Source organism: Sylvia atricapilla, chromosome 3, assembly GCF_009819655.1.
Source record: "Sylvia atricapilla isolate bSylAtr1 chromosome 3, bSylAtr1.pri, whole genome shotgun sequence".
NCBI classification, from domain to species: Eukaryota; Metazoa; Chordata; class Aves; order Passeriformes; family Sylviidae; genus Sylvia; species Sylvia atricapilla.
In genome coordinates this window covers 65,651,803-65,677,678 of record NC_089142.1, presented here as the reverse complement: position 1 = coordinate 65,677,678, position 25,876 = coordinate 65,651,803, and the positions used below count along the sequence as shown (strand labels likewise).

Genomic DNA, 25,876 nt, shown 5'->3' with positions numbered 1-25,876 from the left:
CAGTGTTTCTCTGTTTCTATAAAGCCAGTATATTTTTCACTATCTGTATGTTAAAAAATAGTGAACAGTGATTTTGTTTAAAATATGGCCTGCATGCAAATTTTTCTCTGTATCCTTTAAGACTGTTCAAACCTCAGAAGGTAATATTGAACTTAGCCACTGCTCCTTTCCTTTGGTATCATCAGGATCCAGCCCAAGACTTCATGATTGCACAGATGAAATATCAATGGGGAAGAGAGGGAGAAAAGACTGTCAGTCTAAAACCATACACAAATTGTTGTCACAGGTTTCAGCCTATTTCCTTCATGGATTCAGTTTTAACTGCTCTAGGATGTTTACCCAGAGGATTACGGAGGTAAGAAACTCCTTCACATATGCAATATGCCCCAATTCCATGAGCAAAGCATTGCAACTCGTTCCAAGCTGTTGCTCTCCCACAGGGAGAGAGAAAGATGCCCACCAAAGATGGTATGGGCTGATTGTTTGAGTAACCCAATGGCCTCTCTCTCACTGTCACTGAGGCCCCTGCCTGGGCACGGGGCTGAGGGGAGGGTGTGAATGTAGTTTTGATGCATCTGGGAGGGTGGGTACAAATGCAGAAGGCTGCTCTTGAAATGTTAGCCTGATGACAGAAATTATTGGCACAACAATGAGCAAGCCCTTTCCTGCAAAATCATTGGCAACAACAAACCTCAAAATTATAGATAGAATTTGTATTAACTTAAACTACATTTGCTAGACTTTTCTGCAGTCCTCCCTCCTACATAACAACAATTGGGTTTTCATATTTTATGTGTACAAGATCTTGTGCCTAAGATTAGCTTTTCCTCAAAAAAAAAACCAACATTCCACATTGCTATGGTATTTCCAAATGAACTACAATCTTATCCTATACATCTGTCCAGGTTTTTTGATATAATCAGAAAAGCATATGGTTATGCATATTAACATACTATGAGAAGGAGACGCATTAGGCAGACCTCAGTCTTCAGCTTTGATAACTTGACTATTTATAAGCTGTAGGAAAGCATGTTAAATGACAGAGTGAGGACAAAAAACTACTGTTTTGAGGATGCAGATTTAACCTACTGAATATGGGGTTACATGCATATACAAATGCAAAAACAGAAGGAGGAGTTGGGGCTTATATTTCTGAAAATTTAAAACATGCTGTTGCAACTTGCTGCAGAGGGAGGTGAAAAGATGAAGGTTGTGTAAGTTTGGAGATTTTAATAAATATCAGCAGCACTTGTCTTCTTACTTTTGCTTCTCTTGGTTCCAACATTCCTCTGTCTATTCCTTGGGTGCCTGTTGCCTGTACAGATGCAAGGGGACTGCGTTTCCAACAGATACAGCAGGACCACGTTTAAAAATGCAAAGGCACAGTTGACAAAATCCATTCACAGGCTTTGAGGAATCTGAGAGATAAACCAATTATCTTTTGAGATTAATTAAAAGAACCCTTCCTGTAAGGAGTGGAAAAATCTAAGAACAGTGTAAGAAAACCCTAGAAATTATTACTGAACTCCTTATTTATGAACCAAAGAGCCAAGGCAAGATTACCAAAGAATCAGAAAAGACAAACAGCCCCACAAAAAGCTTTTGAAGTCTGCTAAAAGTCAGCTGAAATAATTTCATCAAGATATATCTAAAAATGAAATGTATTAATTTTTCTGATCCCTGTATGGGCTATTCACTTAAAAGTTGGACTCAATCCTTGTGGCTGCCTTCCAACTCTGTGAATATTCTGTGATTCTGTGAAAAGGCCTTACTCTATAACAATAAAAAAGGCTGATGACTACTGGCATAGTATTTTTGCATAAGGACTTCCATTTTTACTTAAGTAGTTTGTCTGCCCTAATCTTAGGTTATTGCTTTTTGAAAAATTTCAAGCTCTTATTAAATTGAAAACAAACATTTCCATGGTGCCCCTTTTAAAAAAGTCTAAATTTATCTGGACTGAAAATCTATTGATTTAATTTTTCAAAAACAGAAGCTCAAGCAAATGACTGCTGAAAAAAATGAGGGTTTCAGGGTTATACAATGCCTCTGAGAATTCTCACAGTATAGAATGACAGTATTTCCAAACCATCTTTTTGCATGTTTCTTAGCTAACAAAGTGGGCACGTCTAACTAATAAGACATGCTAAAAACAAAATCAAGAGATTACAGAGGAAACAAAATATGGTCTGATAAAAATGTATATCACCAGACTCTGCTAGGGGTAAGTTTAACTTCTTATTTAAAGATGATATTTAAAGATAGTACTTTCTATGCATCATTTGATACTTTACTGCAATTGTTTAACAAAGGAAAAACAGGCAAACTTTGTTTACTGAATTAACATACAGAAATCTTCTGAAATACTTCATTGTCTTGCAGTTTGCAGCCAAAGGAACTGTATCTAATTATCCTTTTTTTGTCCTCTCTTTTCATTATTTCGTTTTTTCATTATTCAGTTTTGGGGGAAAAGCAAACACTCTCAGAAAGACAACTGAGTAGTAGGTAGTTTCTCAGTGGTGCTGGAACCAAGTTAGGTGGCACCCTATGAGTACACCTGCCTGGGGAGAATCACCTCTCTTCAGGTAAGCCTTAATCTACCTCTGAAGTAGTACAGCTGTCTGGCAGCTTTGTGCCTGCACTGCTTGATAGAATAGTTGTGGTTGATGATTTCCTTGTAACCACTTTCACTCAGTCAGCATTAGAGAAGCCTCAGTAACATCTAAAGAAAAGCTCAGGAACAGCAGGGGCTTTATCTGGACTAAAATCGTGGTGTGATGAGTTTCCCTTGGCACTTCTCAGCCAAAGATTAGAGTTTATCTCAATTACCAGCAAACAATCAAGAGTAAAAATCACGTCTGAAAAACCTCTGCAATATCTTGTCAGAACACTCAGTATCAACCTTGCTTTCAACCCTACACCCCAAAGAGAGATGTAAGTAAAGTTTTATAGAAAAGTGACTTGTAAGAGTTCCCCCCATTAGCACTTGATATTCTGCTAAGTCTCATCAGCAGTTATAATAATGTTTGCATTTCCAATGAAAAAAATCCAACCTAAGACAGAAAAAGCCGTTAAAAACACCATACTTTAAAATTTATCACCCACATTGCCTGAGAGTAGAGGTTAGGTGACACAATTTTCCTTGGCAATATTAATCAGACTAATTACTTCATTTTCTTACAATCTAAGAAGCTACTGATTTTGTTATTTTTGTAAGTACATGTCTGCCTGTAACAAAAGTATTGATGATCAAAGATAAATGCATTTAAGACAAACGAAGTCCATATCTGAATTATCTGTTACATTGACATCATAGTAGTAGGTGGAAAAAATGAAACATCATTCCTGAATTGTATCCACTTTGGTCACATTTTGTTATAGATCTCAGTCCTGTCAGAATATCATCTGTCACAATGAATTAGTGCAAAATTTAATACTTTACTTTTAACAAAGACTAAGATTGTAATGGAATTTCAATTTCCCTTCATCCACTTCTTAGCACTTGATAAATGCACTCTCACAAGCACTGCTGCTCATCTGACATGATGCCTGCAATCTTAATGTAACCAATCTGAAGAAAATGCCAAGGCAGAAAGCTTACTTGTTTTCTTAACATTTCTTGAGATCTCTGCAAATTATCTTCTTCTTGATGACTTAATTTGAGTGGAGTAGTAGGGGCTTTTTCTCCCCTCCTAAGCAATGTTTTATTCTGAGTGAGATAAGATATTAACAAAAAGATATTAACAAAATATCAATGAAAAACCTCTGAAGCACTTCTTTATGTTCATGTATGTATACAGAGCAGGAGACAGACAAGCTGATTTTGTCTCTTACCATTGAGGTGCTATGAAGTTGGGCTTTTTAACCACAAATGACCATTTTTTCTTTCTTTTCTCATGGAGTTATGTTAGAACACTACACTTGGAATTAATACTTCCTCTGAGAAAACTGCTGTGTTTACCATCCTTGAGAAACAAAATATCATTGCTTCTTCAATGCAAAACCCGACTGCAGGCACAACTAAAGGCATAACAATGACTCAAGTGGCCAAATGTTGATTAGGCAATCTCTCTGAGCAGCACCATTAGAGATTTTCCATCTTCTGAACACACAGCACCACCACCCATCTGCTGCACAGGGAGCTCTGCAACTGGAGCTGACTCAAAGTTAGTCAAAAGCATTATCAGATGGCAGGAGGGGCCCTGGGATTTAAGGACAGGTGAAAACTTTGGAGCAGCAGGTTGGTTGTTCCTGGCAGATCCTAAAATGTGGATCCTAAAACTGGGCAGCAGACCTGGGCCTTCCTCTGCGTCTCCCAGTAATCCCTCCCAGACACTTTCTTTGCTTAGATCTGAAGTGGCCTTCCTCTCATGGAAAAAAATGAAATTATGCCATTTGGTAGGTGATATTGCAGTCCAAAAGGTAAGAGGTTTAGAAAGGTAAGCTTTAGAAGGTGGGAACTTTGGAAAAGAAAGAAAAAAAAAAAAAGGAACGATGGTGTCAGTGCTAGAAGGGATTCTGTAGAACAGAAAGAATCTTCTAATAAGTTTTTATTTTCTGTATTTTGGGAAAGAGACAGATAATGTATACATACCAGAAGATGGTGACAGTGTTGATGGTGATGATGAATGGTAATGTCCCTTTGCAACTCAGAAGGAAATCAAGTGGCATCTCCAAAAGGCAGGCATTTTTAAATGGATGCGTTCAGATAACTTCTGTCAGAAGTTGCCGACGAGCCTCTGAACTACTAGAAACTATTTTTAATAGCTGTTGGAAGTTGTGAAGTGCCAGAGGTCTGCAACAAGGCAGTGTTGTGCAATATTTATAAGGATCAGTGAGTTAACCTGAGTACTCACAGGTCTGTCAGCCTGACATCCATTTTGGACAAAATAATGTGTTATTTTGTCAGCTGACATGGAATTTATGTACAAAAAATATTAAGGGAATGGGCAATGTAAGGATTGCCAACCAGTATGTGTATGTGGAAACTAGGTGTTTCCAATTCAGTTATCCAAATCATCTCTTAAAACTGAATTTATAGTCTTGGTTATCAAGAGCAATATAGTCAATGCAATATTATTCAATTTCTGCAGGACATCTACCTTCATTTTGCATGACATTTTGTCTACGAACCTGCAATGACAAGAATCAGCACTGCAGACATAAAATAGATTAAAGTCTGGCTGGTAGGTTTCAACATACACTTGCAGCAAAGGAACACTAATTGATTGGGTGTCCCTTTATTGTGTCCCATAAGGATCTGTCCTTAGATTTTACAACTTAACATTAATCAGTGACCTGGAAAAACAAAAATACAAAAATATTACCAATAACATTTGCAAATGACAGCAAGATTGGGAGACAAGCTACCAATGCAGCCTGGTCTAGGTTAATCAGGGAACCGGACATAGACAAAGAAATACCCAGTTAAACACACACATAAATTTAAATTTTCAGGAACTAAATATGCTGCATATATGGGATCCTGGAGTCCATCATGGGATTCAATTACTGACTTGGTATTTATAATAGATAAGCACTAAAAGTAATTCCGTGGCTAAAAAACAATAGAATTTGGGTTTAGTTACATAAATAAGTGTGGTACTGTAGTAATAGTACCACTTAACTATTTCACAGTATTATGACTGCTTCTGCACTGATATCCAGCATTACCAGATAATGGGAAAATGGTGCAATCTCAAAGAGTAGCCATCAAGATCATGAAAGACCAGAAGATGTGAATTTAAGTGAGTTATACAAGGCTCTGAGCCTTTTATCTGAGCCTCCTTCTCAGATCAAAAACAAACTAACTAACTAACAAACAAACTCCAAAGCACCATCCAAAAGTAAAGCATTAAGCAGCTTTAAATTCTAGAAAGAATTAAATTCTAGAACAACATTTCAAGAGAACTATTGATATTAAGGAACTTACCAGGCTGGATTTCAAAGTGGGTTAAGTGCACACATACAACTAACAGTGTAAGGAGTCCTTGAAAAAAAATGTTTGGAGAATTGTGTGATTTTTAAGTTGCCCTTTATCTTGGGAAACTTCTGCTCAAGTGGCACTAAGGCTAGACCTGTCTCTACCCTGCATTCCTAAAATATTTCTCCTATTTCAAAACAGTTGAAGTTCTCATAACACCACAACTTCTACAACACTTGGAAACATCTTTTAAAAATGGAGAAACTTTCAAATAAAGGTGTGTGAAATGTTATTTATCTGTAATTCTGTATCTCATCAGTAGGGTCGGTCACACAGGTATCCAGGCTATTTAAGCGCGAACTATGCAACGTAGGAGTTGTCCATAAGAGTGCTCTAGGCTGTAAATCAAGATTAAATAATTTTACACTTCTAAGTTCTTGAGTGGCTAGATTTTGAAATGCTAATGCCGTGATCTCTAAGGTATTAGTTGTGAAAGTTTCACTGTGATGTTACAAGCTCAAAGAAGCCTCTGCAGACATTTAAGTTCAAATAAAGCAGTTCAGCTCTTAGAGCATGCATCAGAGAAGTGGGCAATACAGCTTCAATTTCAACAGGAGAGAGCAACAAGATACATCTCTCACATAGGAGAGTGGCTTAGTCACTGAATAAGGTGTTTCTTGAGCTGGACTCAACTGGATGTGGCTGCAATGGAGTGATCTTTCCATATACCAGCCTGTATGGGGCTGTGTTTTGGATTTGCAGCTGTTTGGATTCATTCTTGTTCTATCTATTTTCTCTCCTTGTCCCCTTGGTATAGAGTGGGGAGGAGTGAGTGAGCAGCTGTGTGGGTGGTTGATGACTGGTCAGGGTCAACCTTCCACTCGGAAAAACAAACACAGAAATAGTTCTTGCAAAATACAGCAGTGTCACATTTGACAGTAATGCTTCAAAAAATGGTATTCTAATCCTCTCAGGGAAAAGTTGATCCAGAACCTCTTCAGTTAGTATTATTAGTGAGATAATATTTATAATAAGAACCCATAAGGACCTCATGTGTCCTTCATTGGCTCTTAAGGGTGCTTCAGAGAACATTTTCTTAATGTTGAAATTATTCCAGCTGTCCAAAGCACGTTTCCATAATAAATACATGAATTAATCACTTATGTCTACAGCCAAGGTGCAGTAAATCACCACTGCAAGGCGCATTAGGTTTAAGGTAAAACATTTCTTGTTTTGTTTTGTTCTCTTCATTCAACTGTGATAAATATTTAGATCCCTCTTTTCCACTGGGTCTACTCCTCATTGGCAGTGAGCAGAACTTCTTGCTACATACAGAACTTGAATGTTCTGAATAAAATCAAAGTTGCAGAAATTAAGGGTAAAGCATCTATGCTTGCAGTGGGCTCCACCCATTCCCTCTTTCTATTAAAATGTGTGCTTTTGCTGATTGATGCTCCTGACTACAGTACAGAGAACACCCTTTCCCCTTTATTCTAAGTAACAATGGACTTTGACACTATAAAGTTCATTAGTAGCAGCATAAAATTTCCCTGACACTGAAATTCAAACATACATTATCATGGAGCAATTCCTGATGGATATTCACACTTTTAGAATGTATCTCTGAAATCTTTCTACACAAACATAAGACAAACTGAAGAAATATTGTTTCTATTTGTAAGATGTACAGACTTTCCCTCAGGTTACGTGTTTTATAACCTTGTTTCCTCATTTACATGTGCATTTTGCTTATATGCATGTATATTTGCCTTGAAATTGTACAATAATTAAAACCAAACTTCTTCCTACAGAAATCAGTGGAAAATCTTCAATGGACATCAATCAAATAAAATTGAAAGTTAATCTTATTCTTATTTTAGAATAATCTAGAGTGGGGAAAGTCAATTATGATTGAATTGTAATGACTACAAAGGTTTTTTTCAAATTCTTGAAATTCTTGTCTGTCTGAAAAATAAGGTTACAGGTCAGCTCAGGTATTTCTTTTTCTTCAGTCTAAAGAAAATGATTTTGCGATTGACTGAGGGCATGATCATACATTCTGTGTGTTTCAGAGATGCCTATGCCTAGTTTTCCTAGAACTCCAAAAATCTGGTGGATTACATTAAAAACATGAAAAGGACAGCACTGAAGATGAGTGATTTTTGCAGTATTTGTGTGCTTTTCCAGAAGGCATTACCTTCTGAAAACAACGAAAAGTCAACTGAGTTTTTTATAGACTGTTCTAAGTATCAATATAGATTCTGAGATCCCGGCCTGGGAGAGGGAGCTGTAGGAAAAGCTAGAAGGCAAGATACAGAAAGGTTAAGGCTATGATTATTATGGGATGGGATGATGAGACCTGGAGTCAGAGGCAGACAGTTAGAAGATTCCCATAGGAGATTTCCCTTTTTCTAAGCTGCTGATTCAGCAAAAGCAAATGATTCAACAAAAATCCTATCATAACAAAAAATGTCCCCTCAAAACAAGGCAGTTCCCTTTCATGGTAGCTTCCAGTTGCCTTCTGCATGCTGTTGTTAGAAAATGAAACCTGCCTCTTAAGAAATGAAACACCGATAGAGCTTGTTCTAAATATGATATATATTTTTTTAAAAAAGTTCTGTTTCATAAAACATTGTGTGTTCCAAATTTTAAATTAGCATTTGTTAGAGGCTAGACAATTTAAGATAGCATCCTTGGGAGTTAAAGTTTGTAGAAGTATAAGAAGCCTGGCAACACCATAAAAGCCTTTTACATCAGAAGTCTTTGTGTGACAGAGACACAAAAGTAGTTTCTTTCTTCTTCTGCTTTGTGTGTTATTTTCCTGCATGTATTATGATAAAAGAGCTGCCTAAACTTGGGAATTTAAGAACATACAAATTAGCACTTTAAGATTATTCATTATAAAAGAGAGAGGAAAAAAATCCAGGTGACATTTACCATAGTGTAATCCAGCATAGCAAGTGAGTAATTAGAGCAAAACACACAAAATACTTAAAAATAAATCATAATTTTTACATGGGTAAATGCAATTAAGTTTCAACACTCAGTTACCTGCCTACTTACCTTGATCTTCTATTCATAAAATTAGAAATAATTAGACATTAGAAAGCTGACCTAATCAGTTATGTCAGCAGTCCACTTTAAATTAAGAAAGCAGCAACTAACTTTACCTGTCACTTCAAAACAGCACATCCAAAAGCCTGCCCTTTTTCTCCAGTGGATTGCAGCCTGTCTTTATTTAACCCACTTGTCAATTTTCATAATCCCTTGATATGCACAGTTCTAGGGCTCTTTAGTTTCCCCCTAGACTAACCCACTACACAGTTCCTTAGAAGGCTTATAAGTGTCTGCTTTACCAGTAAAAGATCTGTCTTTAATGTGAGGTAAGCACACCCATCCTCATCTTGTGAGGTACTAGGCACTGTTGTGATGCCATCTACCCCCAGAAACTACATTGTACAAGTGTGTGGTTAGTTCTTGCCCTTCATAATCCAAGTGCCTAAAGTAAAAATACCATTCACTTGCCATCTGAGATCAAGCAACAGTATTCTGTACCTTAGAGGATCATCACATCGCATCACCATGGCTAAATTTCAGTCAATAGCTCCTATTGACTTCATTAAAGCCAAACCATAGCTCTGAATACAGATGTTTTACCAGAACTTTGAAGACAATTTTATTATTCATATGTCCTCAGGATATGAACTATAAAAAGCAGTTATGTGACTCTGGATATTTGCGGCACCAGTGCATTCCTGCTTCTCACTTCACAGACAACACATCTGTGTTAAAGGTGGAATGCATTATTTCACAGATATTTGGACTCAGTAGAAAAGTCAGAAATAGATGTGACAAGGACAAAGGATTTTACAAACATGGCCCTATACTCTAAGTTGCCTCGTAAAAGGACATTAAGATGTTCACTGGATGAAGGGACTGTGTTATAACATGTTGTTTGGGATCTGAAATAACCAGAAAATATTGATGTTCATATGATATCTGTTGAAATCAAAACAGATAATCAGAAATTCAGCACTGAATTAATTTCTAGAAAATCTGCTGGGTAAAAATGTTAATTACCTAGTCATCAAGTTCTTGTTTCCTTTCAAAGCATTTTTTTTAATTCACTTACTTTGCATGGGCTGTCACATGAATTAAATCATTTTAGGTACAAAGCAGTATTCTAATTAGTGAGACCACTGGAAAATGTCATTGCATCTTTTTAGAAAACTTGCTGTTTTCTTCAGTCACAGGGGCCAACATCTATGTCACAAGTAAGAGAATAGGTGAAATACAAATTCTACATGAAAATGGAAATTTCCACCAAGCAAATAAAAACAGTTCTGAAACCTGGGGTTCTCTAAGGGCAAAATACATGACAGGAACCAACTGCTGATGAGAGGACAAATACTGACTTTAAATACTGCATGTAAACTGCAACAGTGGGCTGAATTTGGCTGATGGAATTATTTTGTCCTGAGTTTCTCTTCCTCTACAGTAAGTATCCACAGTATCCACAGCAGAGGATACTTTGGATGGTCTTAGGCAGCTGAATAATCAAAATATTAAGCTACTTTTTACATAAAACATTTTCCTTTCCTCCTAACACAATTTAAAATATTCACAAACGATCAAGATCTAATGACAAAAGAATTACCAGCTCTTATTATCTGACCACTACCACCTATCGAATTCCAGCCCATACATTTGCTCCAGATCCAGCTGTGCTGTGTCCAGTGAGATGCATTTCAAATAAAACTGTTCCGGGATATCTGCAGCTAATTTTGATTACACAACATCAAAAGTTTGAACTTTCCTCAGTCATTTATCTCAGTGATTAATCACCAGAACAAGCGAAAACATTGGTCTTTTTTTTCTAATTGGAATTTGTTGGCTTGCCAGCAGTCGGGGCTTGTTTTGCATTTAACTGTTAGGATGCAGAGCCCTGTGGTTCCCAGTAGCTTTGTTTGCTTGGAGGAAATGAAGCATTTTTCACACATAACACTGCATCTCCTTTTGAAAACCAGACAGATTAAGCTGTTTTGGATTCCTGCTGTTAAGCACTTTTTTCCAGCCCTCAAATAATTCAGTGTTTTATCCCTACCTCTTTTCAATATTTTAATATTGATTCTAAAAGTTGACAACAGAACTGAACAAATACAGAAATTAAAAGTAATAATCCTTAGATTGAGGTGAAGTTCCCACTTCCTCAAGGATAACATTAGCTTCTGAGTTGGGAATATTTTTATATATAGTTCCTCTATAATCATAAAGTGTATTAGGACTCTTTCAAGGACACAATTCACCTACATAAGCTGCACTTGATGGTCACCCTTTACTTGCTGAGATCAGTGTGCTGAGTTTGAATTTATGGGACATCTGTTTTTCTGACATTGCACAGTGCTTTTTTAATAAAAATATTCTGTAATACTGATTCAGTGCCTGAAAAGAAATCTAAGATACTTGATCTGCAGTTTCAATCTGTAACTGCCAAGTTTGCATTTTCACCAGGGAATAAAATCAGGTTTGTTTGAGAAGATCTATTCTTCATAGCGTCACATTGATTGGTTTTAATTTAATTACAATTTTTTGTCAGCTGAAGTCTGCGTCACTATCTTACTATTATTCTGGGGATTGCTGTCTTGGTAGCCAGAGCTGTCTGGCATAGCTCATTTGTCTTTTGTGTTTGGATTTTTGGCATAACTCAATACTGTCCATTTTTGGCTGTCCTATAAGATATTGAAATCAATATTTGTTGACTCACTCAACTTCACAACATCAGTTTTGCACATTACTATCTCAATGTCACTTTTACTACATCCTTATCCTACCCTTTTTCAGGATGCCAACACTGAAGGACATGACAAGAGCATGGTTGGGGCATATGTTTAATGGAGTACTATTTATCTCTTTCTGAGTTTGGTGACAAATGCATAAGGAACCCCTGGAGAACCTTCCAGTCATAATGTCATTTCCAGGTTGGCACTATGTGAGAAGGGAAGGAATTCTGCCTCTAGGTGACACACACTGGCACTATGTCACTTAGTACGCCCAGACTGAGCTGTCAGATGTTGGTATCCTGGTCTAACTTGACAGAGGACAAAGAATGATTTGAGTTGTGCAGGTATCCACCTGAACCAGGAAGGTTAAGCTTATTAAACAGGAAATGCAGTGACACCTGAGACCTACAATTGTAGTGCCTTGAGGGCAGAAGGGAACAAGAAAGGACTAAGTGACACCCAGTCTGCCAGGGCTGCTGCCAGGGCTGCCATCTGGTTCATTCCCCTTTCTCAAAATCTTCAACACTTTTGTTCCAGTGGAGCAGCTGTCCCAGCTCAGCATTTTGTTCATATAGCTGATAGCTGTAAAGTTTTTAATCTGATGCTGAATAAATTTATTCTCTCGGGAAAAAAGGCCTGGAAAACAAGGGCATCCTCCAAAAGAATGTTGTCAGCCTGCTACTCTAACCTTTTCTGAATAGTTCAATAGGAGTGGATTTTTACTTTCCAGTCTCTCAAATAATCCTATAATTTTCCAGTGCTCATAACACAACATTTCTTAACAGTACTACAAATACTCACTTTCAAATATTTTTTGTTTTGGCAAGAGACTGAGATCTACTCATGTGGAACTTCCAGCTAGGGAAATACATTCTCATTAGGAGGATCACCAATTTCAGTATCCAACACAAATTTCTATGCGTCAAATTTCCATTTGCTGAAGCCTTTCCACAACACCACACGGGTAAGAAAGGCTTATATACAAGGTTTATACAGGGTTTTCTCACTTCCTGACAATGAATTGCAAATTTATCTTTTACATTCCACTCCACCTAGGAAAAGATATTCAATGTTCAACGGAGCCTAGCCAAACATTTTAAGAGTATTTATGAACACTTATTCAGATTTCCAATACTCGTCATTTCAGCAATATTCATGTCTGGTTCTTCTTGCTGTTTTCCAGGATGAGTTTTGTTTGAATAAATGTCTGGGAAATTACTAGCTTGTACAAACCCATCTGTATCCGCAGATGAATAAGGATGAATGTTGCTAGTGAAACAACTTCATTTAAGAAAATGAAGGTTTGTTTGTTCCTCAAACATTTTGCAAAGAGAAGCAAGTGTTAAATTCACTGGGGTACTTGAATGGGAAGAACTAGATTCGGCTTCCCTCTAGTTGGAAGGAAAAAATTATGTATCTGAATATCCTCTAATATATATGCAAATCCAACAACCATAGTTTTGTTTTTGCACAGTTTTGCACTACTTCAAATTAACTGTGGCGTACACCTAGATGTGGGATTCACAATCCCTGCAGATTTTTATGGCTTTCTGAGTATCATCAGCTCAATGACCTGAAAAGACAATATCTGATGGCCATGCTGAGCTCCATTCAGGATCCACTGGAGTCAACAGAGGGCCACCAATTAACTTCAATGAGCATTTGATAGGAGCCTTATTGCTACGCTTGCTCTCTGCACCAGCACGGGACATGACCTTCTCTGCTTTGTCTACCAGAACTGCCAAATGCCCATGCTTAAAATATTACTGTCAAATTTTCAAGAGACTTATAAATCATTGATAGCTGTTAACATAATTCAAATATCCTTTAAGAAATTAATTTGTTTATAAAAATATTCAAGAGAGAATATGAGTGAAAATTGTTTTAACAAAGGACCATGATTCTACAGAACAAAAAATATGACTTGTCAGTAAAATGAAATATCTGTCACACTGGTTTTTGATAGACACAAGCCACTTGGACAGTGGCTCAGCAGAAGAGGAAACAGCCTTTGATGCACAGCACCCATGTCACAAAATGTTATTACGACACTCTGTCTTGTAGGTAGTTTGGACAATGGCAAATGAAGGCAAATCTTACATACTGTGCATTGATTTCTTTTTCATGTGTTTCATGGGTTACTCACTTGTTCATTGAACTCACAAACAAAGAAACAACCCTTGATTTAGTCTTAAGCCATATATAAATTGTTAATACCTAACAATCCAAAAAATAGTGATATTGGGACAGGAAAAAAGCTGCACGTAAAATAAAATTTAAAAAAAAAATCATTAAAAGTAATATTTAATTCAAAGCAAAATAAATTATATCAAAATGAGAAAGCTAATTTCAAGGATATTAAAAGGAGTAGCCAAAAGAGTGAAATATGAACAAATTCCATGAAGACTGGTCAGGAATACGAGAGGCTGAGAGCAAAAGATTCAAAAGGATCAAAAAAACTGGCTTGATAAGCAAAAAAGTAAATTTTATAATGCTATTAAAACAAACAAAACAAAATAAATGTAAATAAAATAAGATAAATACTTTGAAAAGTCGAAGTTATGTCCTAATGAAGGAAAGAAAACAGAGTGTACCTTGAAAACTGAAATATAAAACCACAAAACACAAGATGAAACAATTCTGAGACATAAAGACATAGAATCTAATAACCCACCGTTCTTCAAATATTCAAGAAATGGGAAACTAGCCTGATATTCAATGATAACCAATTGCATAAAGAGAGCACTCAGGGAAGATAAAACCTTAACATAAAAGTTAAATTAATTCTCTGTCTGCACTGTCTGTGAAGGCAGATAGGACAGCTCTCACACAATGGTCATTCCTTATGTAGGATAGAAATGAACCACTGTCTCTGAGCGTCAATAGCATGTATCTTAGAACAAATCCAAATTCATAAGGTGAACTTCAACAAATTTCCAACACCAGCTAATTTTTGATTGTGGCATGTTAACACCAGATACAGTGGCCTCAGCAAAAAAACTAGCAGTAATGCAGAAAAAGCAATTTCATTTTTTCACATATCAGTTTTCATTTTTAACTGAATTTATGGAGAATAGAGAGGCATAGAGGGTAATCCAGTGAACAACAGACATGATATTTCTGCAGATTTTAAATATTTCTTTGCAAAGCTAATTGGTAGGAACAACAACAAAACAGTGTTAAGGTTCATATAAATAAATATGCCATATCAGAGAAAAACTAACTAATTATTTCCAAAAAAATAAAACACCCACATATCTCAGAAACTAATTAGACTTCTTTTTTGGAGCAGGTAACCATATGAGTAATACAATCACTATAGAGTACTTAGGACTTAAGAAAGCTTTTGATTAGGTCTCTTAGTAAAGTCTCTGACAGAAATAGAGGTAATACAGGATATGACAGAAGGTCCTGGATTAACAATTAGCTAACATATAGGAACCAAAGTGTAGCAAATGAAATTTGTGTTAATAAGGTAGGAGTAACACATGAGGAAAACCCTATGTGTAATGGCCTCTGAAGAAAGCCTTACCATTTAAGAAGATGATTTTGCGGTAATTTTGTGGTATTTTCTGACAACATCCATTCAGTGCATGGTGGTAATTAAAAAATTAATGGATGACTGGAAGCTTATCCGGAAAGGTCTGAGAGCAATACTAAAATTATCACCCCGCAAGGGATTTTAACCATGGTGTACCCACACCCTGAGTACTGAATGTAGCTCTGCTTGCCCATGTTTCACATTGGAATTACAAGTACAGAATAGTGATCAGGATTAACAAATGATGAATAGTTTTGTATGAACTTCTGAAGGTAATGCAGTTATCAGAATAGCTTTAAGGAAATATTTCTTCCCACAAGATACAGTTAATTTATAAAATTGATGGAGAACTTCTTTTCTGTGTTACTGAGCACTGGGACAGGCTGACCAAAAAGACTGTGAAATCTCCTCCCCAGGAGATATACAAAAGCCATCTGGACAAAATCCTGAGTAGCATGCTTTAGTGGACCCTGCTTGAGCAGGAAGGCTGGATTAGATGACCTCCAGTGGTCTGTCACAACCTTAACCATTCTGTGAATCTGCGATACTCTAGACACCAAAGAATAAACTATACGAAATGGGATTAGACAAACTCCTAAAGGAAACATTTATTGGTGGCTGCTAGCCCTAGTACTTGGGAACTTGCTATAGACCGGAACTGTGGAAATCTGCTCTGTCCTCCTCTTTTTTCTTTTCATATTCAGCGTCTCTCTCAATAGCCAACCTTCTGCTGGCAAACCAGATTTAGACATTGTTCTTTAAGACGTACATTTATAGGAATAATAACGTTTGAGAAAACACTATTGAAAAATTAGACTGCAAACCTGAGTTGGTCATGCACTGGATGGCAATTCCTTAGATACCCATGGGTGAAAGGACACTTTCTTTCGGTGGAATCGTGTCCAATCAGTTCCTGGCCCTCCAGCTGAGACGGCAGGCCCATGTGTTAATTACTGCCATCTGTGACAGTGGCATTTGCAGCAAGCACTGCTACCACCCAGAAGACAAACTGAAATTCCTGTATTGCTTCGCCTGGGTCAGGGAGCCCCAGTTAGTAATGGCTTTGATCAGCATTTCCCTGGGCTGCATGTGGCAGGTGCAATGCTTCTGGTCTCTCACTAGTTACCAGCTCACTGATGTGTCAGGCCCCTAAAGAACCTTTCTCAGTGCATGACGCTGCTTCAGTTATATGATTTTACTCCATGTAGCTTTTTGTTTTCTGTCTCAGAAACCTCAGTGCAAGCACCTCCATGTTAGGTTCAAAGGTATATTTTAGAGGCATTTTCACACAGCTTTTTGAGAAAGCTAAGGTCATTTAACATTTTTAAAAGTCTTCAGTGAGACAAGAAACCTGCAGGAGTTAACAAAGATTGTAGGTCATAAAAACCTGATAGCAAGGACATGATGCATAAAAAAATAAAGCACAAATGAAGGCATTGTGCTGACTGATAAATATGAACTCTAGCAGTGTTGCTGAGAAGGCAGGCACAGGAGTTCGATGAAGCTTTTGAGCTGACGTAACTCATGCAGCTGCCAGTTGTGTAGCTGAAAAGCTATACTACTTGTGAATTTAGGAGTAATGCAAAGCAGTAGAATTTCAAGAAAGAATTTCTCTTGATTTCTACAGTGTATGTCAATATCATAATTTTTCCAACATTAATCTATGAAAATTGTTCTCCTAGCACCTTCTAATTAATACAGTTAATAGGATCCATCCAATGTAGGGATACTTGTTTTGAAACTAATTTCTGTTTTCCTTGCAATATAAGACTTTTCTTTTTTTCCTATCACAAAACCTCTGAAGATAGTCAATGAAGCAAGTTAAACACAGAAACAATTAGATGGACATATGTATTTATGAACACACATCTCAGCACTTTTCATACCACTACATAACCTTAACCTTTAAGAGCATTTTTGTAATTGTTGGTATCCATAGAAATATTTGTACACTCTAAAATTTCAAACATTTGAACTGGAATTCCTTATTCTGTTGCCTGACAATAATGTTATCAAAAAGTATTAATCACTGAGTGACACCATATAATTAATAGTAGACCACTATTCAAAACACCTTTGGAAAATAAACACAATTTTATGAAAATCATTCCTTTGAGCTATTTGATCAATATAGCCCCACTTATCTTTAAACAGAAGTATTATCTTCCAGCAAATCTAAAGCAACTTCAGTAGGTTCTACTGAATGAACTTATTTCTTGTGAAATTTGCAATAAAGTGCAGGACTCACTCTTTGCATCCTCCTTCCAACATATATAACCATGTTTATGAGTTTCCTGTACAATGGATAGTGTACAGCAGTCAGGTTACCAAAAACCATTATGAAGATCATACACTTACCATCTACTTTGATCTGAAAGTCTTTACAGTTGTGCCATTTGCTTCATCATAGTTCATTTTAAGCCTTATACTCAAGAAAAAGGAATAGCCTGGCAAACAAATCTGACAAAATTTAATCAAGACCAGAAACATCTCACTGTTCTCTAAAATTAATTTCTAAACAGTCCAAATTTGGTGCAATGATCTTAATAATTCCATTTCCAAAGTTCCTTCTGCAAAGTCTGCATTCTGTTGGAATGGAAATCTTGTTTATAAAGGGATATTTGTACAATAAAGTGTAAGTACGGTCTATAAATTGCAAACAGCATTCATATGAATGCTCACATACATTTTATAAGGCTAACAGATAGGCAATGATTGAAATGAAATCCAGGTACAGGCGCTAAGTATTTCTATTTGCTTATTCAGAAGTGGGGTATTTAGAAGTTGAAGTGATAAAAGGACTACTTACACCATCATCTCTCCTGCTCTGTGTACAAGAGGAACAGCTAAAACTGAGGGATTTGATGGAGACTTCATGCTGATCACTAGCGAGGGTGCATGTGTCTTGTGGGTTTTGGAAGTCAGTATAACTTACAGCAATCTCATAACCATTCTGCATTTTCTGGTAGCAACCTCATTATTTCTCTGTCTTCAGCATGAAAGCAGCACAGCAGTGGTGCTTGCTATCTTTTTTCTTGCTCCAGAGGCAGCCCAGAGGCTCTTATCCAGGCAAGGAAGAAAGTGTCCCCTATAACTCTTCACAGTGTTACCAAATCAGTGGCTGCCTGGTCTAAATAGAGAAGAATACCTGACTCTGAGGTTATCTGGCTAAAGACCAGAATATCTCACTTGGAAGGTTACCCTTAGCAAGTGTCACTCCTTCTGCCTTTACTACACTAAGGATTGTGTCCAATTGAATCCACGTGCTTCTTGATGCCTTTGATTTCCATAGGAAGTTTTGCCTCAAAGTTAAACATCCATTCACTTATATGCATTTCAAGATAAGAATGACTTTTAAGCCTAAAATCTGAGCCGTAGACATGCCAAGAACTCCAACACAGAATTATCTTCGAAGAAAACTTAAAAAAATAATAGCCTTGAAAATGCTTTGCAAATACTATATCGTCATACAGCCTTACACTGACAGATGCACAGGTTTGCTACAGCATTTAAAGACTGTCGACCACTCTGGGCTCTCATGGGCAACTATGCTCAACTGAAATACATAGTAAAGTAACCAGACACAGTAACTCCTTTCATTCTTCTTTAATGTGGACATTTATGTGTCAATTTTAATCTAAAAGCAGCAATGTGCTATGTGGACCTCTGAAAACAGATTTTATTAACTGACTATGAAATTTTTACCCAAGTAATGTTTATACTTCTTTATAAACCACTGTGTAAAAAAAAAAAACCCAAGTCTAGCACATCTCCATGCAGCTTCATGTACCAGAGTGTCGAGACTGAATGTAGTTAAAAGTCATCATCACTGATTAATTACCACATTGACACATGAAGAATAAACTCCATGTCAAATGCAAACTATTTAAACACATCATCCTGTATTGATGACTTCTTTACGTTCATTCTCATGGCACATGTGGGCTTCATGTTAAGAAACTTGGGCAACAAATGGTGTGGTATTTCTGATTATCTTTAAATCTATAATTGTGTACCCAGGTGTTGACTTGGGCATTCAGCCAACTTCAGTTGGGCTGCAGGAGCAGAGGAAGGGTAAGCAGAGTAGCTGGATGGTTCAGGCTGGGAAAGGGCTCGTCTCTCCTGGCAGTTTCCATAACCCTGCCCTGGGTCAGTGAGGACTGAGGAGTGTGGCTCACTGTCACAGTGCAACTCAGTGGTCTCACTGCATCCCCTTGTGGCTGGGCGCCTACGAGAGCTGAGTATTGTCCATCCCCATGAGAATGAGAGGTCAGATAGCAAAGAAGCAGCTTTTCTGCTTTGGAAAGGGAGTCAAACTGGATCTGGAGCACCTGGATGGGGAAAGAATTAACTTCACAGTGTCAACCTGTGCATTTCCTAGAAATATGTCCCTTCCTTACAGTCCTTGCTGAAGACATTCTCTAACCAGTGATACCCTAGAATGCCTCCCAGCACATTTTGCAGCCCACCATAAAGACATTGTAGAGGCCTATGAGTAACTGTGGAGGAGGAAAGTTTCTGACTACACTTTATGCCCATATTTCCAAACATAGCATGGATGAAGCAGCTCTGCTCACACAGACTATTATTCAGAGTGGCTTTGTGTTGTCTGTGAAGAATGATTTCACCTTTAACAAAACAGTGAATGCATGGGATTTGAAATGCAACCATTTACACTGATTTTCATGAATACTAATTTCACTTTAAATAGAAGGAAAAAAAGCCTTTGGAATCTTCCCAACAGCAATTGGGTGGGGGTCAATAATTTGTCTTTCTGGAAAGCAGTGCAAAAGTTGAAGCTTGTTACATAATTTCAGTGATATTTTTCGGTTGAATTTAACAATAAAACACAGACACAGATTAATAATAAAAAAGCAAATCTGAATCTCAAACTGCATGATCTGTAAAATTGTGACCTTTCCTAAGAATAGTGCTGACCTGTGGGCTATCCCTATTTTCAAAATATAACTTCAGAAGTCTAAAAGTATCTTGCAACAATTATTTTTCATCAGCCAGTAACATTCATAAAAATAAGTATCTAAACAAAATTTCTCACAAAAAATGACTGAAGTTGCTGCTTATAATGGGCTGTTTTAAAATGAACCTTCTGAAGGGAAGGTGTTGTCTTTTCCAAAAGAGGTAAGGTCCACTAATGTTAACAGGAGTGGGACAGAGAGACAGCAAATCCCTTGAGGCAACTCCTCAGGCACAGTGAGTTAGCAGAGCACCTCAGAGTGCCTTGAAGGGAGAGATTGCTATTTAGATCAACAAAGAATTTCCCCCTTTTATGTTTATTTGTCATCCTGGCCTTCCACAGGATCTAATCATATCTGTCAACAATAGAGAATCTTAATAGTTCATGTTGGAGTCTTGCTAGCAGCTCATTTTCTCATCTGAACAGAGCATAAATGAACTGCAAATGTCAGGTCATTGCTTCATGCTCTCACTTGTCCCCTAGCCTCCCCAAATTGCAGCATTTTCTAGTTTTGGTGTCTAGATCAATCCAGTTCCCTTCTAAATGTGTAAATATGGAACTCTTCCTGGAGATTTTTTTTTTTTTTGTCACAGTATATGTTCTTACCTCATTTTACTTTGTCATCTCTGTGAAAATGAAAGGTGTGGAGTCAGCCCAGTAAGCACAGGGAATCATTAACCAAATCCATACAAGAAATACACTCAGACAAACAGAAGAGTTGCAAAGCTATAGCAATAATGTGGTCAAATTTGCAATTTTATACTTAAGAATCCCATTTTGAAGACCACGACTGGACTACAGGAATATCACAATAATATCACAAGGGTTTATTTTCTATCAAATGCAATTACTGCTGCAATTTATGTTGGTCCACCTAACCTGGCTATAAACCAATGTCTCCTCTTCAAAATAACCTTACTATTGCTATTTTTCTTTTGATATTTAAAATTAGGAAGACCTGTTGACTATGAACAAATTGTGCAGAGTGATAGCTTTGACTATTACTTAAGATGCATGCAAGTTGCGTGAGCCTCTATCTGCCCTTTCCCACGGCACCTGGCTTTGCAGGGGCTATCTGGACAGGGGAGGGATTTTCAGCTTTCTTTCCTCTCTGCTCGCAGACTCGGGAGATCAGTTCACAAGCAGCAAAGCCAGCTAATCCTGGAGTCCCTGCTGAGCCCTGATTCCGTTTTGTCCAAGTCCCCGCCAAGGTGGTGACCGAGGGCATCAGCCCCACGGACTCACCAGCCCCACGGACCTGCCCCGGCCCAGCCGGAGGGGCGAGGCTGCTCGCCCCAGATCCAGCTGCTCACATCTGTTAACTTTTATTTACAAACACCCGAACACTCCGTGTGGGAATGGGGACAGGGCTCGGGGAGACGCCCGATCTCTCGCGGGCGTTCCTGCGTGGCCGGGCCCCGGTCCCGCTGCCCGCCGCGGGGGGACACCTCCGGCACGGCACCCCCGCACTCCCCGCTTCTCCACGCTCTCCTCACGGTCCCCGCGGTGGCAGCGGCCGGCGGTCTCCCGGGGAGGAGCCGCAGCCCCGGGCCGGGCGGGCGGGGCTGCCCCATACCCACCTTCCGTGTGGACGGCGGAGACGTAGGTCCAGTTGTAACGCTTGACGATGTCAAGCATGGCCCTGGCTTGCAGCGTATCGGAGGGGACCACCCTGAGGAAGTACTTGTACAGCGTTTTATCGCTCAGGTCGATGCTGGTGGCGGAGTAAGCGATCTGGGGGATGTCGAAGAGCTGGAGCAGATTTTGGACTTGGATAGCAACTGAGCTGGAGCCGGGGCCGATGACACCCGCGATGGGCTTTTTCACCCTGGTCTGGGGCTGGGTCTGCGAGTCGGAAATGCAGCGGGTGCCTCCGTCCCTGTCGTCCCTGATGGAGATGAGGGAGTCCCGTATGAACTCGATGCTCTGCTCCAGGGCCACGGAGGAATGCCAGCAGGAGTCTCGGATCTCGCTGCCCAGGGTGATGTTAGGTAGCAGGACCGGGTCCGCGTTAATTTTATCCAAAGTGTGAAACATGGCTTCGACTCTCTGAATGCCGTACTGCTCCCGGATTTCCCCGCACTTCCTCTCGGGCACTTTCTCGGCTGGCGGCTGGTGATGGACAGAGAAGAGGGCCCCGATGATGACATCCCCGTCCGTCCGAGCCACCGACCGCTGTGAGGAGGCTGCAGAGAGAAGAACCTTCCGACCACCACTCCTGGGCAGCACGTCCATTTCCAGGAGCAGAGCAGGGAAAAAGACCAGCAGCACACCAATCATTTTGTTGCACGATGTCATCCAGACCCAGGTTACGAATTTCATGGGCTCCCCTTGCCTGCACATGGTTTAAGGACATGTAGGAAATGGCATCTGCTTCTCCCCGACGACGGCCAGGTTGCTCCGAATACCATCACAGCGAAGCCTCACAGTACCACTCTTGAAGGTGCCAAGACAGTCGTCATCCTAGTGACTTTTAACCTGGTGGCACAGAAAGAGGGGATAAAACGGGCCAACCAGGAAATTGATGTCAAACCTGAGCTCCATAAAGCAACCCCGCACGGTTAGAGATGACTGCTTTCTCACAAGCACAGGGCAATTTGCTTCGATAAGCCTCTCAACAAGAAGTTTCAAGAGGGATTAAATCATGTATTTATTTCCCTTGATATACGATCATGCATACTTACATATGTTGAGTTTCTACAATCCTTTTTGCGTCTGCTTTTCAAGCCAAGGCGGCTACTTCCCGCACGTCCAGCCAGCGCACACACCCCCTCTGCCCCCGGGAAGTTTTAAAAGTTTCAGGAGGCTGGCAGCTCGTGAAAGAAGGGCCCTAGCCCGGCCCCAGCGGCCCCAGCCCTGAAAGCAGAGTGACAAGCGCTTCTTCCTTTGCGTTCTGATTACCTGAAGGCATCTTTCTCATTTTAGACATTTCCTTTCTCCATCCATAACGTGAGTAAAAAGAGAAAGCGAGCGATCTTGCCCTGCCAGCCACGGGAAATGTCATTTAAAGGTCAGCGAAAGGAGGAAGAAAGGAAGCACTCTACAGTTTAGATTAACTTTTCCGAGTGTAGGGGGCAAAAAACAAAACTCTAATCCAGTCAGGGACACCCACATGAAAGCAGGGGAAAATACATATTAGTTACTAAGGCAACAGCGGGCAAAGCCCCGATGTGCCTTACCGGCACGCCTGCCGTGCAGACAGGCTTCGGGCGGGGAGCGGCGGCGAGCCCGCGACAGGGCTGGGCGGCTGGAAACGCCGCGCTGGGAGGGAAGGTGCCACCGCCGCCCGGGAGCGCGGCCGGGCCGGGTCCCCGTTGCGCGACGAGCCGTCAGCACCCGAGACAGCGCCCGGCAGCCGGGGCAGCGGCCGGACCGGGGCCCCAGCCCCGCCGCACCCCCGTCCGCCGTCTCCCTGTCCGGCTGTCCCCTGCCCGCGGTCTCTCTGTCCCGACACCCCGCTGCCTCGGCGCTCCAGTGTCCCGCTGTCCCGGCCCCGCCACCGCCGGCTCGGCCGCCCGCCAGCACTGCGGGGCGCTTCCCCAAAACTTCTGCCCCCCGCCAGGCGCTGCCGCCGCGCTGTCCCCGGATGCACACGCACCGCGGCTCGCACACACACACGCACCGCCCGCACACACTCGCTCACACACCCGCACAGCGCTCCCGGGGCTCGGAGCCCGCCGCGGCACGCACCGCCCCGGGCTGGGCGCCGCTCCGTCCCTCCCCGCCGGCGGGCAGGCTGCCGGGACCGGGGGCTGCGCGTCCCCGAGCGGCGAGGGGGGCTGGAGACGCTCCCGGGGAAGGCGACGCTCCGAGGGGAGCCGCCGTCCTGGCCGCGCGTCCGCACCCGCAGGAGGGCAGAGCCGCCCGAGCCGGCTCCCGCGGGCAGCTCCGCAGCCCCGTCTCCGCGGTGCCATCCGCCTGCCCTGCCTGCCCCGCGGGCCGTCCCACGGCTGAGCCCCGCGCTCGGCTCGGAGGGTCACCCCTGAGACGTACCTGGCCGGGTGAGGCAGTGGCTCCCAGCCTGCCGGGAGCGGGCATTGGCGGCTCTCCGGCCGCCCCGAGCTGGCGCGCTGGCGGCGGGGCGACGGCTGTGGGCTGGGCGCGGGTGCCCTCTGTCTTCAGCACCGCTCCACCGCAAGGAAAAAAACAGGTCATCCCGGGCTCATCCATTATCTCATACAGAAGGATCAGTCATTTTCTCCCCCTCCTTAATTTTTTTCGGCTATTGTCTTGTAAGCGAGTAAGGAAACATCACATTGAGCACGATGCGGCTGCAGGGGAGGTGTTGGCTCTCACCTCCCTTGGCATTTAATTCATTATCATCCTGCCTCAATTAGCAGGAGCGAGAGTTAAAGCAAGAGGCTGCTGCTGGAAGGGGACCCAGACCACGCTCGGGAAACCCGAGACAATGAAATGTGCCGCTCTGCCTCACGGGCAGGGCTTCCCTCTTAAAATAAATATTTATATAAGGGGAGAAAAAAAAAACCCAAATAGAAAAAATACACAGCAACAAGGTAAATCACCTGTAAAGATAAAGGCATAGAAGGCATTGAGATTGCAGTTTTCAGGTCAAGATGAACCTAAATGAAGCACGTGAGAGGCATGCCAGATTAAAATAATACCAGATTGAATAATCATAATTCAGACGACCTGCTTGCATCCCTAACACAGGTCTCGGGTGTTTTACTCGACTGTATGAAAGTTAAAGTTAGATTACCTCCCCGCTGGGAACTCTATAGATATTTGCCCTACTTTTGAAAGAAAGAGGCAAGGACAAACATTTAACTATTGCTCATTCAGAGACGGGTTTGCAATGAGTGCTGCCTCAGGAGTGTCTTCTCCTTGTGTCAATATCTGAGCTGTTTTTATTGTCACACAGCTAGTTATTTGTCTGCACGGTTTATCCATGAGCTGTGTTTATTATGGAGAACCCAGCCCAGAGGTTGCTGGTGCCCTCTTTCCCTGCAGGTAATATTTCCCAAGGAGGGAACCAGGGTCAAAGGGGCTGTCTGTCCTCTGCCTGTGGACATGAAGTTTCCCCAAGGCCAGCCTAGGGCAGTTCTGCCAGGGCTAGATCTGGAGAGACATTCAGATGTGCACAAAAGGCAGAAAAATCCCCTTCACGCACGTTTTAATGACTAAATTTCAATTTCTGTCCTTGACATAATGAACCTGCAGGACACCAGAAAACTCTTCCATTGGTTAAGTTTTTGGTTTGCTTCTCTGGCTTTGGCAGGGGAAGCACTTACAAGTGCTCCCATTGATTCTTCCCTGTAGCCTTCATCCCCTCTAACCTGGCACTCACAAAGACAGAAGGTCTTTATGCTGAGGCTCGAGCAGAGCTGTCACACAGAACTGTTCTCCCTCAGTGATGGTCTGAGTTTTGCTGAGACTGGAAAGCAGGTCACTGGGTCCTGATGCCCAGCCATGGCTGCAAATGCTCTCTCTCCCACCCCTGCAGCAGCAGGTGGGAGTAGGTGGAAATGGACAGAAGTCTGGGGCTCACATGAAGACACCTGGGATATCTGTAGGAAAGGCCAGGGAAAGACAGCACTGGGACTGCAGTGGCTTTGATCTTCTGCAACCTGACTGTCACGGGGGAAGCAAAGGCTTTCCCCACTGGGAAGTAGCACCACTAGCACTGCTGTCTCTCTCTC

General features: G+C 40.9%; 1 protein-coding gene across 2 annotated transcripts in view; it reads right to left on the bottom strand.

The window, feature by feature from the left end:
- The window catches only part of GRM1 (glutamate metabotropic receptor 1), a 178,923-nt gene extending 156,366 nt beyond the window's left edge, over positions 1–22,557 (bottom strand). The window contains exon 1 of one of the 2 annotated variants that reach the window (XM_066315635.1): positions 21,800–22,557. In XM_066315635.1, the coding sequence (XP_066171732.1) occupies positions 21,800–22,541 (742 nt within the window). In that variant the 5' untranslated portion in view covers positions 22,542–22,557. The remainder of the gene's footprint in view (positions 1–21,799) is intronic. The other variant, XM_066315634.1, reaches the window with a different exon arrangement.
- Positions 22,558–25,876: the final 3,319 nt, after the last annotated feature.